Source organism: Peromyscus californicus, unplaced genomic scaffold (genome assembly GCF_007827085.1).
Source record: "Peromyscus californicus insignis strain IS unplaced genomic scaffold, ASM782708v3 Scaffold_9__1_contigs__length_137607984, whole genome shotgun sequence".
NCBI lineage: Eukaryota > Metazoa > Chordata > Mammalia > Rodentia > Cricetidae > Peromyscus > Peromyscus californicus.
Window position 1 is genome coordinate 69,097,748 of NW_026294617.1, and position 14,349 is coordinate 69,112,096.

The following is a 14,349-nucleotide window of genomic DNA, read 5'->3' on the forward strand; positions in this document are numbered from 1 at the left end:
TTAGAAATAACAGAGGCTCCTGCACACAGCGCAGGTGCTCTGGCAGCGGTAGGTGAGCTTCTCCTCCCCATCAGGAGAAGTGGGTTCCTGCCACTCCTGGCTATTCTTACTCAACGCCTCTGAGGGTTCGTTCTCTTCTTTGTAAAATGGGAGCCCAGTTGGGTTTTGGGAAGGGTGTCCCTGGAATCCTATGTGTCAAACAACCTGTCACAGACACTGGCCATTAATCAACGTTTGTTCTCCGTTCGCGGTCCCCCCAGCATGGTGACAGCTTCCCCTTTAGGATGTCCTGGGTCTCTCTTCTTCCCACCGCCCCAGCGCCAGCGTCCAGTCCCGATCGGGGGTTCAGGATCCTAGTCATACCTCCCAGGGGAAAGAGGGCAGCTGCTCGGCTCCCGGGTGGGGTGTGGAGGGGTTGGGGGGGGGTGGGGGTCTTGGAACAAAAACTACAGTTCCCAGCCCTCGTTGCGCTGCCACCCGGCGGGGAGCGGAGGATGGCAGGCCCCTTCTGGGAGGCGGAGCCTGGGAGGGAGGCGGAGTTAGGAGGGTTGGAGAGTTAAGCCAAGCCAATGAAACCGCTGGCTAATAAGTGGGCGTGGCTTGCCATATAACAGTGTCAGGAGGAGGAGAGCGAAGCTATTGAGCCAGCGAGGAGTGAAGCTGAGTCTGCCTCATACACTCCTAGAGGACCGCCTCCAGAATAGAGTTCCTTTCGCCCCTTCCTCCTTCTCCCAGCTCCTCTCCTGGCCTTTCTACCCGCCCAATACAATGCATACTCGAGTGGCAGCCCCAGAGAACTGAAGCAAACCAAAGAGAGAGGACTGGAGCCAAGACACTTCTGGTGGGGGAGCTCGGATGCCTGGCTTTCTTTGAGGTCATCTTTGGAACAAGGGTGGCTTTGGGGTGGAGGGTCGTGCTGCAGGGAACCCAGCCAGGCCCCAAGATGGACACTTCTGGGCACTTCCATGACTCGGGGGTGGGGGACCTGGATGAAGACCCCAAGTGTCCCTGTCCATCCTCTGGGGATGAGCAACAGCAGCAACAGCAACCGCCACCACCGCCAGCGCCACCAGCAGTCCCCCAACAGCTTTCAGGACCCTTGCTGCAGCCTCAGCCTCCGCAACCTCCGCAGCTTCAGCAGCAGCAGCAGCCGCAGCAGCAGCAACAGCAGCAGCAGCAGCAGCAGCAGCAGCAGCAGCAGGCTCCACTGCATCCCCTGCCTCAGCTTGCCCAACTCCAGAGCCAGCTTGCCCATCCCGGTCTGTTGCACTCCTCTCCCACGGCTTTCAGGGCTCCCACTTCGGTCAACTCCACCGCCATCCTCCACCCTTCCTCCAGGCAAGGCAGCCAGCTAAATCTCAATGACCACTTGCTTGGCCACTCTCCAAGTTCCACAGCCACAAGTGGGCCCGGTGGAGGCAGCCGGCACCGGCAGGCCAGCCCCCTGGTGCACCGGCGGGACAGCAATCCCTTCACGGAGATAGCTATGAGCTCCTGTAAATACAGCGGTGGGGTCATGAAGCCCCTCAGCCGCCTCAGCGCCTCGCGGAGGAACCTCATCGAGGCCGAGCCTGAGGGCCAACCCCTCCAGCTCTTCAGTCCCAGCAACCCCCCAGAGATTGTCATCTCCTCCAGGGAGGATAACCATGCCCACCAGACTCTGCTCCATCACCCCAACGCTACCCACAACCACCAGCATGCCGGTACCACAGCCGGCAGCACCACCTTCCCCAAAGCCAACAAGCGGAAAAACCAAAACATTGGCTATAAGCTGGGACACAGGAGGGCCCTGTTTGAAAAGAGAAAGCGACTGAGTGACTATGCTCTGATTTTTGGGATGTTTGGAATTGTTGTTATGGTGATAGAGACCGAACTGTCTTGGGGTTTGTACTCAAAGGTAGGGGCTGTGGTTTCTCTTTATACCTTCAACAAAAGGAGTATGTAGAGGAGAGAGAGAGAGAGAGAGAGAGAGAGAGAGAGAGAGAGAGAGAGAGAGAGAGAGAGAGAGAGAGAGAGAGAGGCTTCCTTTGCTTAGTTACATGAACACCCTCCTAACTTCTGTGGTTTTCCTCCTTGGTCCTGTGAGAATGCCTGCTTTGCTTCCCTTTGTGGGGACATCCCCATGCACTGTGTCTAATTTGCAGACTCTGTGTTAGGGAGCATTAAAGAATCCCTTCTGAGAAATCGCTTTTTTTTCCCTCCAGGCTCACTCGTACTAAAGCATAACCCAGCAGCTTAACGCACCAATTAATTACACTCTGCCTTGATGTGTTCGCCAATTCCTGGTACTTCCCTCCTTTCCTCTCCTGCCTGCTCCACTCCATTTTCCCCAGGATAAAAAAGAAATAAATGTCTGGCTGGGGGTAGGGATCCTATAACATTCCCAAAGCCCCCCCCCCCCTTCCCAAGTTTCTATATCCCTTCTGGTCCCAGGGAGACTCCAGGGTAAAACAGAGATGTAGCCGAGTCTCTCCCAAGGGCACCGGGTTAAAAATATAGGTGGAGGAAATCAGCAGTCCCTTCCCTCAGGAAAGAGGACTCAGAATAAACCTGCCGCTGCCTTGTAAACATGCCCTGATAAAAATGGCTACAGGTGTTATCCAGGCAGAGCAGATGGGCACCGCCTTGGCATCACAGGGAGAGTCCCTCTCCTTGGGATGGGATGATAGGGCTTCCCCAGAGGGCCACGGGAGCCGGCGACCCGGCTCAGCCCTGTTTCTTCCCTCCCACCCTAACTCCTTCTCCTTGGGATAAATAAAGATGAGTGTACGTGAGAGTGCACACTGGATGGAGAATGGCAGGCACTGTGTGTGTGTGAGTGTGTGTGTGTGTGTGTGTGTGTGTGTGTGTGTGTGTGTGTGTGTGTGTCCATTGCCCTAGCCTTTCAGTCGGAGGAGAAGGTTTCCTTCCCAGAGGGGAAGGAGGTTCAGGAAGGTGGTTTTTGTCAATGCTGTACTTGGCAGGAAGCTGCTGGTTGGAAGGCTTGGAGGTGCGGGGAATTGTTGGGCAAGTGGCTTCCCCACACCGTACCTTCGGCCCCAGTTTGTTGTTGGTGTGTGTGTGTGTGTGTGTGTGTGTGTGTGTGTGTGTGTGTGTCTGTGTGTGTGTGTCTCTCTCTGTGTACTTGTGTGAGCGCCTGCTTGTTGTGTGGATGCCTGTATTTATTTGTCGTTTTGGACGAGGGCTGGCTGGGCTGGCTGGTGGGTAGCTGGGAGGGGCTCAGCTGTTGCAGGTTTCAAATAGAGCCCGGTTTCAGCAGGGCACAGCTGCTGGAGACTGTCACATTCCTTGCTGAGATCTAGTCACAAAAACCTGGGAGTCGCTGATCAGATTTCCCCCATTCCCAGAGTCTCACTTGAAACCAGGATGGGCAGAGCTCCTTGTCAGCCAACCGGCATGGACAGAGTCCTCCGGGGACCTGCTGCTTTGCAGGGACTGCCCGAGCCAGAGCACTTGGAAGCTGCCTTAGTCCAAACAGCTCATGGATGAACAGACCTCTCCGTGAGCAGAGAGTGGGGTTTCCCCTGGAAGCCCAGCTCACTTAGTCATTCCCTGTAATGAGAGCCTGGGAGGCTGTAGTCCCCCCGCTCCCTGCCTTCTTAGAACGGCCTCTCTTGCTATGTGCTCTGCCTGGGAGATGGGCTGGCAACCACCCCCTGGGAATCAGGAGCCCTTGCTGGGGGAAACCCATGGAAGCCCATATCCCGGGGGTGTGGGGTGGCACCAACATGTTCTCGTTAGTGTTCCCCATGGTGGCTCTTAACGAAAAGGCTTTTCTAGGAGTTGGTGGCTGTGTCCAGCTCCGCGTATGGGATCCATGGTCGTTGGTCTGAATGTGTTGGGAGGGTGGCCACCAGGCAGGGGTGAGCTAGCTTCTCTGGTGGAGTACTCATGGGAAGAGGCTTTCCCAGGAAGGGAGGCTGCAAGTGGAGGCAGGGTGAGATCGCCGGAGGTGCGTGCCCCCTCCGCTTCTAAGACAGGATTCTCTGGTGCTGATGGCACCAAGGGACAGTGGCTAAGAAGCTCCTGCTTACCTCAGCTGGTGAGGTGGCCACTTCCTGTGGACTCTGGGGATGGGACTGGAACAACAGAATGTTTAACGAGGCAAATGTCCCTATCTGCCGTGGAGACAACCGGGATCATACCAAAGAATGGGGCCAAAGCTGGAGTTCCAGCTCTGCCGCTGTTAGCTGTGCGATTTTGGATAAGTCACGGGACTCTGCAAATCTCTTTCCAGCTTCCAGGTGGGGATACTGAGTCAGACGAGCTCAAGGCCCTCCATAGCTCCTGTTCATTAAGAGGGGTCTGCTGTGGCTGTTTGTGATGACGGTGGAGAGAGATGCCTTCTTCCTCTGTAATCTAGCTCTGGCTCTGGAGTTAGGTGGAAAGTAAGCATGCAGGAGGAAAGTTCTGCAAAGAATCTGGGTCTGGTCGGAGACCATCTTTAAACATGAGGCAGCTGTTGGGGAGAGGTGTCAGCCTTGGGGTGGGGTGGGGTCGGGGATGGGCTCTGTGACAGAAGAGCTCAGAGAGCCTCAGGACAGATGAGTGACTCTCATCTGGAGGTCTTGTGTGCTCCCCTGGCTTTGATGATGACTCTGGAAGCCAGAGGCTGGACCAGGTGCCCAGTCATTTCAGGTTCTGCACCTACAATGGCAGTTTCTAGTTAGGTGATTGATGGTCTGCAGCCCTGTGCCTTAGCTAGCTCCTAGGCTCTCCGCTTTATCTCACAAGGCTACACGCTTTCTGTCCGCCTATCCATGGCTGGTATCGGCTGCGGGGAGAGTAATTCACCATGCAGGCCCAGGTGTCTGGGAGAAAAGCCATGCGGCAGGTGCCCTGAGCATGCTCAAAGTTGTTGCAGAAGGGAGCCAGTGTGAGGAGGTTGAGAAATGGGGACAAAGTGCCTCCCAGCTCCCACCCTCACAGGCTGTAGGCGATGACATGGAAGGAAGGGAGTTCTACTGAGAAGGGCAGGTGGGAGCCTGAGCAGGGAGGGGCTGCCTCAGAGGCCCTCAGAGGTTGGCTCTGAACTGAATGGGGACTCTAGGTGCTCCTGCCTGCCTGCCTGCCTGCCTTCCGTCCTTCCTTCTTGCCTGCCTGCTTTCCTTCCTTCCTTCCTTCCTTCCTTCCTTCCTCCCTCCTTCCCTTCTCTGTTCCTCCTGTTCCTCTTCCCTCTCCTCCTCCACCTTCATCTTCTTTAGTAGATGAGTTTCCTATCTGGAGACTTAGACAACAGAGCATAGTCTAGAGATCCTGTTTGGAAGTCTTGGTGATCCCGTCTCTACGTCTCAGACTCCCTCTAACTGTTAGAGTCTAACAGGATTAGGGCGATGAGGATTTAGGTTTTTTTTTTTTTCCTTACTGTGTTCTCTACTTTCTTCTGGAGCTGGTTTGGCCCACATAGCCCTGTTGCCTTAAGCTGTCAGTAATTCTCTCTCTGCTAGGTCCAGAGAGAGCTAAGGATAGCCTGGCTCTCCCCTCCCCTACACCCCGATGGAACTCAGGCCTTAGCCTTGTGGCTGCTTCCCCAGGAAGCCTGGCTGTGCTGGGCAGCAGGGCAGCTGTCTGTTTCCATGGATTTTGCACACTCTTCAGCAGCTTCCCCATCCCCGGCCTAGAGATCCACCTCAGCTTCGCCTCGGCCCCTTGTCCCTCCTGTCCGTCCAACCAGACTTCTTGTCTTTCTGTTCCCTTCTGATATCCCTGCCTGTCCTGTTGCTATGACGACACAGCCCGGACACAGGAGCTCCCGTCTGCTCCCTCAGTGGCCTCTTCTCTCTTCTTTTTACTCTTTCTTCCTCAGACCACCCAATGAGCTGCCACCTTGAGGAGGCTAGTTCTCCTGAGCACCTAGAAGAGGTCTCTCATGAATACTCTTCAGAGAATGGTGGCTTCTAGGCCAGGGCCACTTTGTTGCCGATCTCTTTGTTGGCCTCACAGATAGCAGAGAAGTCCTCCAGCCTTTAGCTGGAATGACTGATAGTATTCTAGGTTTTATTTTGGGGCCTTGTAGGGTGAGTGTGGGGAGGTGGTAGCCAGAGTTTCACACTGTAGGTAAGCGCTCTATTGCGCACATCCCCAACACCACAAGTATCCCAGTTCTGGCCCTCTGCCCTCCTGGGAAGGGAGGTCCTCGCTGCAGAAGGGCAGAGAGGTAGCTGGGCTTGACATAATGAACAGCCCTGCCTGTTCCTTTGGGGCCCAAGTGCTGCTTGAGGTTAGACAACCGGCTGCTGGAGTGTGGATTTCTAGATTTGGGGGTACCAGTAATGTGATTTCAGGCGTGCTGGGGTGGTAGAAACAGGGTCGACCCTTGGGTGGGCCTCCTGCAGGATGCCCTCCCAGGGTGTGCAAGCAGGAGACTTGATTTTCAAAAAGCCCTTTGGCTGCAGGCAGGACCCTGAGAGGCAGCAGCCAAGGGCCTCAGGTCCACATTTTATTGTCCCGGGGCATATTGACTGTGCCAGCCCAGGGAAGGACAAGCGGATCTGATAGTGTGAAACAGCCGCAACCCTTCCCCCATGGTGACCATTTATTTATATTCTCTGTGGACAGGGAGCAAATAAGTGAAACCTTTGTAACCTATACGGTTCCTGCTAACTTGTCATATACTTTCCTATGCATGTCACCCCACTATTTATAACCATCCTGGGCACAGGCTCTGATGATTCCAGACTTCCCTTCCCCACAGGCGGTATTCATGGGTGCTGGGCACTGGGACAATGGCTGGGCATTTGTCTCCTGAGTAAGCTAATTAGAAAGCTACTCCATGGCCTTTTATTCCCTTATTTAGCTTCCAGGAAGGAGGATGTATGAGCCCATCCTCAAAAGATCCTCTTTAAAGAAAAATTAGGTAGAGAAAAACAGAACAAAATTGAGTAACCTGTATTGTGACTCTGAGACTCCAATGGAAATGTAAAATCAGAACAGAGAGCTTTGGTTTCGTGCCAGTTATTTATGGGCGGCGGGTGGGGTTGGGGTTGGGGGGTGAGTGTGTGTGAGTGTGTGTGTGTGTGTGGTTGTGAGGGGCGTGTGTGTATATATATATATATATTGATACAATATCCCTTTTCTTTGCTCAGTGACAGGACACCAGAGTATTCGTCGGTAGTTGTTTTTCTTTCAAAATCCCAAAGGGAGAGAGAGAAAACGAAGAAAGCCATCAATTCCTCTTTAAATCATGAGGGTGGGTAATTCTAAGACTGCACTGTTCTCAGGAGCTGTGGGGAGGAAAATTCTAGTGCCTTCTCTTGTGAGGAAAGTCCGGAGGAGGCTAATGGGTTCTCAAGGCCCCCTCCCCCTGTCACTCCGCCCCCAGGTGCTCTGAAGTCATGGGAGAGGCTGGGGGCAGGGACCACACTGCTTCACCTGCCCCACACTGCTCTGAGTGACAGGTGAGGGAAGGCGGGGACCTTTTCTTAAGTACTGGATGACTTTACACCCAAGAGTCCCAGAAGTAGGCGGTGCTGGAGGCACCTAGGCCGATGAAATCACTCACTAAGCTAACACTGCGGTGGGCGTGGTACTGAGACAAGAGCCCTGCCCTTTTGACTCTGGAGTTGAAGCTCTTCTGTGCCTGCGGCGGGATACGCTGCTTATATTTCTTGTGTGTGTTTCCATTGTGGTGTTTCAGTGCAGAACCTTGTACATATTAATATCAGGCAAGCGCTCCACTGCTGAGCAGTCTCCCCAGCCCAGATTACTTATATTCTGTTTTGGTTTGTCTTTTTAGATTCCTTGTATTCTCTCTGCATGTTGCATTATGTGTACATGTGGAAGTCAGAGGTCAGTGTTGGATGTCTTTTATTTTGTGACAGGATCTCTCACTGAACCTGGAGCTCACTGATTCAGCTAGTGTAGCTGGCCTGTGAGCTCAGAGGCTCCTGTGTCTGCTCTCCCCTGTATCCCATCTACCCCTGCACCCTGGTTAATGTGGTTACTAGGGATTGAACTCAGATCCTTGTGCTTGCATGGAAGAGGTTTTACTGACTGACCCCCGCCCCCAAGCCCCCCGATATAGTCTTAGAAGATACAGCTCAAGGCCTACGAGCCAGAGATCAGAGATACAAAATGTTGTGGCAGGAGAAGCTTGGCCCAGAGACAGGCAGGAGAACTTGATTGGAATTCGAGCTGCTGGTGCAGGAACCTAGGAAAAAGATTCTTCAGGGCAACTAGGACCCCAGGGGCAGCCTGGGTTCAGGATGAGGTTGTAGGCAGGCCTATGGTGGGCCCTTGAGATGTTTCCTCTATGAGGGGGTGTCGTACACTGCCAGGGTGACCCTGGATAAGTTGTGGGGATGTTATTGTGGGGATTACAGGGAAAAATGAGAACTTGCCTTGTAGAGGCTTGTAGTAGGCGTCTACCATAGCACCATGGTTACTCAACACCCCTGAGAGCCAGTGGGGCCCCCAAACTATCTGTCTTACCCTGTTCTCTCCTGCCTGGATCTTCTCTTAGGCATCTCCTTCCTTTTCCAGTGCTGGCTGCCAAGGTGGTAATGGGGAGTGGGGACTCAGCATCGTCTGTCTAGCAGGCACAGTCCATCTGCTGCCCTGCACGGTCCCCACAGTGGCTCAGAATCATTACGACCAATTGTATTTTCCAACTGGGGAAACTGAGCCACTAGACCCCCTTCTTAGAGGGTTCTAGAATGAAGCTCAGGGTTCCAGTACACTGCTCACTCTCTCTCTCACCCCCCCCCCAATCCAGAAAATCTCGGAGGGTTTCTCCATTGTTTATTCTGGAATTTTCTTCTTTCTTGAGTCCACGTTCCCTCCTCCCCGTCTGTGCCATGGTTTACTGCTGTCAGCACAGACAGTGGTGGAGAGGGCCTGCCTCTGCCTTTAAGGAGCCCCCAGGAGGTGCTGGGACTTGGTGCTTCTTGCTTGCTTTGTGATGGTCCTTAATTCGCTCAGACTTAAGAGTTACACTCCCTTTCTGCTACCAGGTTGTGTTCCCCTCAAGGACTGGCTGAGCCATTGTCCTCAAAGCCACCTTCTCCAGGGGTACCCCGTGGGCAGTCAGACAGCCAGACAACATTGATCCGGGTTGGACGGTTTATGGCACTGGTGCTTGGGAACACTATGAGGGAGAGAGTAACTTGGGCTGGAGATGCCGGGAGTCCCCTGTAGAAGGTGGGGTAGTCATTGAAAATGAGCCATTAGAGAAAGAGGGACCCATGTTTGAGTGTGAGAACTGTAGGACCAGGAGATAAAGTGTGTAGGAGACGAACTGCCTATGCAGGGTACTTGAAGATGCCCCTAGGATGTACGTACAAAGGTGGATGGGAGGACGGAGAAGATTGAGCAAGTTGTTGGGGGCTGTGCCGCATCCTGGGAAGTTCTGAGCAGGGATCAAAACACTCCTGCTGGGGTGTGGGCACAATGAGGGACTGACAGCGAATTGCCGTGAGCCCTGAAGATCCGATGCTCCTTGCCCCCCTCAAGTATGTCTTACCCGTCATGGTCTTGTATGGTAGTTCAGGGATTGGTTGGAATCTAAGTTCATATCTTAACTCTGTGGCCTACCAGTGGTGGAGAGTTTGCTGAACCCTGAGCCTGTTTCTTCAGATGGTAAGAGGGAGTCCCAAACATTCCTTATATCATAGCACCCAATATCTCTCCCTGCAGTAAAACACCAGCATCCTTCCCTATACCACAGTATGCAGCATCCCTCTGTGAAGCATAGCACCCAGCACTCAAGGTTTCTGTCTGTATTGGAGTACCTAGCATAGTGCCCAGTACCCTTATCCTGTAGTATAGTACCTAGCACAGAGCTGCACATGCATTTTGAACCTCAGCAGCTGCCCCTTGGAGGACCAAGCCTGGAGGGACACAAGTACACATGTCACCTGTGCATGCTTTCCAGATGGCTGTGGAGAAGATGGGATTCTGCTTAGGAGAAAGATCTCTGGAAGAGTTGAGCATATGGGGACCTTGTCCTCATCTCAAACGAATGGCCAAGACACCAGTATTACTGCTGGATGGGTCTCAGTGTGTAAGTGAGAGGGAGGGGCCATTCTTGGGAAGGTGGGACTGTCATGGCTGCCTGGCCTGGCCTTCTGGAGTCTCCTTATCACGAGTCTCTATGCTCAGGGTTGACAGTCTGTGGCCTGGGCATAGCTAATTGGGTGTGGACATTCAAATTGGACAGGTGGAGAGAGCACAAAAATAGACCCATGGGGCCAGGCCAGAGGCTGAGAGGAAGGTCAGGGGACACATGATGATCAGGGAGAAAGAGACAGAGAGAGTAGGGCTCTAGAGAAGGAACCAGCCAGGAGGCTGTCCTGGAACAGATCTAGGCAACTGAAGAGGGCTGCATCTTGCCCAATGTGCCATCAAGAGAACACAGTTTCCCTTCAAGACCTGAGGTAGGGGTACTTTGCAGAACGTAAAGGGCTCTTTTACCCAGCTTGGAACACTAAGGCCGTGCTCCCAGCCAGGCACCAGGGGGCACCAACCGTAGTTGGGTAGAGAAGGATATGTCAGACAACCTGGGCTTGTGGGTGAGGAAGCCATTCTTCCCACCCCAAGGCCTGGGTCACAAGATACTGGAGTTGTCCTCTGAACAGAGTCTTGGTGATACCAAATGAATGACATGCAAATGATGTTGTGAAATAATATGCAAATTGGTATCTGTTATTGTGGAGTCAGCTTATTGGGCGTTTTTCGTCAAGGATCAGAATGTCACTCAGTGTCAAGTAAGCATGAACGTTGGCTTAGATGAACCTTGTTGCAAGGGCTGCATGAACTGCTGTCTGTACCTTGGAGCTGCAGGTTTGCGTCTCCCAGCTAGCATGTTCAAGGCCAGTTGTTTGGTGTTTAGCTTGGAGAAGTTCAAACAATGAGCACCTTGCCCAGGGTCACTCAACAAGCCAGGAGGAGGCAGCAAGATCATCTGATCTCCAGAGCCCCTTAACTGTGGGTGAGTTTGGAACTGGAGATGGTCATGGGGAGTCAGAAAGATCCGGCCGCCTTGGGTCCTAACTATGGCCTACCCTTTTTTTTGTTGTTGTTTTTTTTGTTTTTCGAGACAGGGTTTCTCCGTGTAGTTTTGGTGCCTGTCCTGGATCTCGCTCTGTAGACCAGGCTGGCCTCGAACTCACAAAGATCTGCCTGGCTCTGCCTCCTGAGTGCTGGGATTAAAGGCATGCGCCACCACCTACTCTTACTGCTGAATTCCCCTAGGGACCATAAGTCAAACTCTCTGAGCCTCAGTTTCCCCATTTGTAAATGAGAGTACCAGCATTCTCTAGTCCAGTGAAAGTCACATTTGGGAACAGTTGAGTAAGCGGCCCGCGCAGTGGCTGGCACCTCTCCCAGGCTGGTGATCCCTCCTCACACCTCTGCCTGAGCTACCACCTGCCCACATTCCTGTGAGGTTCTACCAGCAGGGATCTTTGCTGGGCCTTCTCCCCTTTGGTTTCTGATTTTAACAAGTTGGAGCTTAGGCGGTTTTTTCTCTTCTGCCTTCCATCAGGTGAGATGTTAACTTTCCACACAGCTCCTACACATGCCGACATCTGGAGCTGCCGGAGAAGGCTGCTGCTCCTTCTCATGCTGAGAGCGTGAGAGCGCTGCTGTGGTTCAGGCCACTGTGTTTGCAGGGCTCAGAGCTGAAGGCCGTGGAGAAGGGGACCCTTAGAAGTCTTCTATGGGAGATAGCCGGGCCATTTCTACCTTGGGTAGCATCATACATGCCTGGAGTGGCCAAGCTCCACCCACCTGGGTGGGCATGCTCCTGCACAGGCCCCGCATTGGTGAGGGAAACAGTGCAGGGACTGTCTTTCAGGACTCCAAGGCCCAGAGAGGTTCTGTGTGTTCCCCAAGAGCACTCAGTGGAGGGGCAGCAGGAATCCAGGGGTTCTGGTTTCTGCCATTTCCCTTTTTAACTCCTTCTCCAGGCACCCTGGATTCCAGGAGTGGAAAGGGTCCGTGCCCCTGAGGACTAGAGTCAGCTCCAGGGGCTTCTCCTCACCCCAGCAAGCACGCTGGTTTCTGCCATCTCTTCCTAAAAGTGCTTAAGATTTCCCTGCAGACTGGGAACAGGGCCCACGGCTGAGCTCGGTGGCTTTGCACAGTGGGAGGCGGGACTCTAATTCTTCTGCTGAGGGTGAGGCTGGGGGACTAAAAGTGGGTCAGGCTGGGGTCTGCTGTTGACCTAACGTACTCAAGGTACTGGGTTCCATCCTCATGCCCAGATGGCAAGGAGAAAGCAAGTGAGCGAGCGAGCTGGACAGGCATGGCCCCTAAGGGGCTCTTATTCTTGGCAGTGGTGACCTTCGCCTTTGATATCTCTCCCGAAAGCCCGTGGCCTTGTGATGTTAGGAGCTCCTTCATTGGTCCATGGTTCCCGCTCCTCCTTGGTTCGTGCAGGGATCCTGAGGTCCCTCAAGAGTGAAATGGGTGTGATCCGGGAGCCAGTCTTTAGATGTAAGCTGAGTCTGGAGGGTTTCCTCATAGGCAGGTGGCATCACAGACAAGGCTCTGTCCCAGCAGCGTGGGAGGATATGCCACGGTCTTAAAATGGAGGCTTCCTTTCTCTTCCATGGAAATAACAGCAGAGTCAGTGGCCGGCTCAGAGGATAAGGGCCCTTTCTGCCGAGTCTGATTATCTAAGTTCAATCCCCAGGACCCACACGGTGGAAGGAGAGAACCAGCTTCTCTCAGTTGTCCTCTGACCTCCACAAGCACTCCTCTAAATAAGTAAATGAATGTAACAGAAAAGTCTAAGTGGGCCCCCATGTCTACTTCGGTGGTGAAAAAGGGGACAGAGAGGGAAGAAGATGATGAGTATTTTACTCTGTGCCTTCATATGCCTCATTAATGCCTCGCAACAACATACGAGGTGGACATCATTAGCCCCGTTTTAGAGATGCCAGTCTGGAGCCTCAGAAGGGATATGCATCTTGCCCAGGATGTTACAGGTAGAGCTTCAGAGCTGGGACTTGAGCACAGGGCAGAGTGGCTGAAGCCTCCTTGTACAGCAGGCAGGCTGCGGCCGGTTGGCTCTTGGGTGTTCTCCTTCGAGCCAAAAACCTGTTCGGTCTTTCAGAGCCCCAGCCTTGCTGCCTGTCCCCTTGTTTCACAGCTCATTGGCCCGCTCACCTGTCCCTGGGGTGTGTGGAGGGGTGGGCAGAGCACTGTCAGTTTAGTGGAGGTTTGTGGGAGCTCCAGGAGCCAGCAGCGAGGAGGGCTGGGCTTGCACACTCCTTGAGTTCCTGCCTGGCTCTGGCTCTGTGGGTCTTTGTCTCTAGATTTGCAAGTGAGGGCAACGGTGTTTCCTCCCAGGGAGGATGTGTGTTGTGATGGAGACAAGATGCCGTGAGGGCTTTGTGAGTGCCGAATATTACACTGATAATGTTCTCACTGAATCAACTCTCAGTGCTGGGTTCATCCCCGAGACTGAGGACTAGAATGAGTCCCACTCCCTGCCTCCTCCGGGCAGAGTCATCTGGGCACTATGTGCCTATCCTTGTAATGGTTTCGTGCACTCTCTGGGTCTTAGCTCCATTCTGTCACTTGCTAGCTTTAGGAAGCTGCTCCAGTGTGTTGATTCACAATGCCCTTGGTGGCTAACGGTAACCAGGCTGCGCAGGCTTCTGTGGCAAATGCCAGGCCGCTGTTAGGAAGCTTGTGACATAGCTTTTGGCCTACACTGAGCCCTCGGTAAGGGTCAGGTGAGACCGTGGGTGGCTGGTGAGAACCTCTCTGGCTAGGCATGGGCAAGCTTGGCGTCTGGCCATTTATTTTGTCATCTGGAGAATGGAGCAGAGAGCTGGAGGAGTCTCTCTCTGGCCATCTTGGGCTGGTTGTGGTGGCCAGGTGGAACTGGGCAGTGAGCAGAAGGAAATGGTGGTACTCTGGGGGCAGGGGACTGCCTGTCAGGGTTTGCGATGTCTGCGGGAGGGGTGGGCTGGAGGGTTATCTCCGTGTCCCACACGTGAAAACCCGTGAAGGCAACACAGCTAAGTGGATTTCCTCACTATCAGGAGACAGCTGAGAGACAGGCGCTTTGGCCAGGCGCCCCCCCTGCTGCCTCCTCCCTGCAGGCCAGCCCTTGGCATGAGGCCTGTTTGTCTCCTGAACCCTCTGAGCAGCAGGGATTTAATTACTATAATGTAAGGAGCTGTGGCTTGAGGCCTTCTGGCAGAGGGGAAGCAGATTTGTCTTCTCCCTGGGAGAGTAAAAACTGATGGAAGGGAGAGAAATGACCCTTTCCTGGGGCTCCAAGGCTGCTGGGTCGCTGGGGAGCTTTTCTGGGCATAAGGAAAGAGGAGTAGGCAGGAAGGGGTACGGTGTTCAACCTCAGGGCCTTTGGTGCTCAGTTTTGCCTTCTGTGAGTGA

At 53.7% G+C, this 14,349-nt stretch overlaps 1 protein-coding gene across 4 annotated transcripts in view; it reads left to right on the top strand.

The window, feature by feature from the left end:
• Positions 1-622: 622 nt before the first annotated feature.
• Positions 623-14,349, top strand: part of Kcnn3 (potassium calcium-activated channel subfamily N member 3) — a 146,827-nt gene continuing 133,100 nt past the window's right edge. For 2 of the 4 annotated variants that reach the window (XM_052732071.1, XM_052732072.1), the window contains exon 1: positions 623-1,897. In XM_052732071.1, coding sequence (XP_052588031.1) covers positions 944-1,897 — 954 coding nt within the window. In that variant the 5' untranslated portion in view covers positions 623-943. Of the gene's footprint in view, positions 1,898-2,967; positions 2,990-3,948; positions 4,245-14,349 lie in introns of those variants that run through there. The other 2 variants (XM_052732073.1, XM_052732074.1) reach the window with 2 other exon arrangements.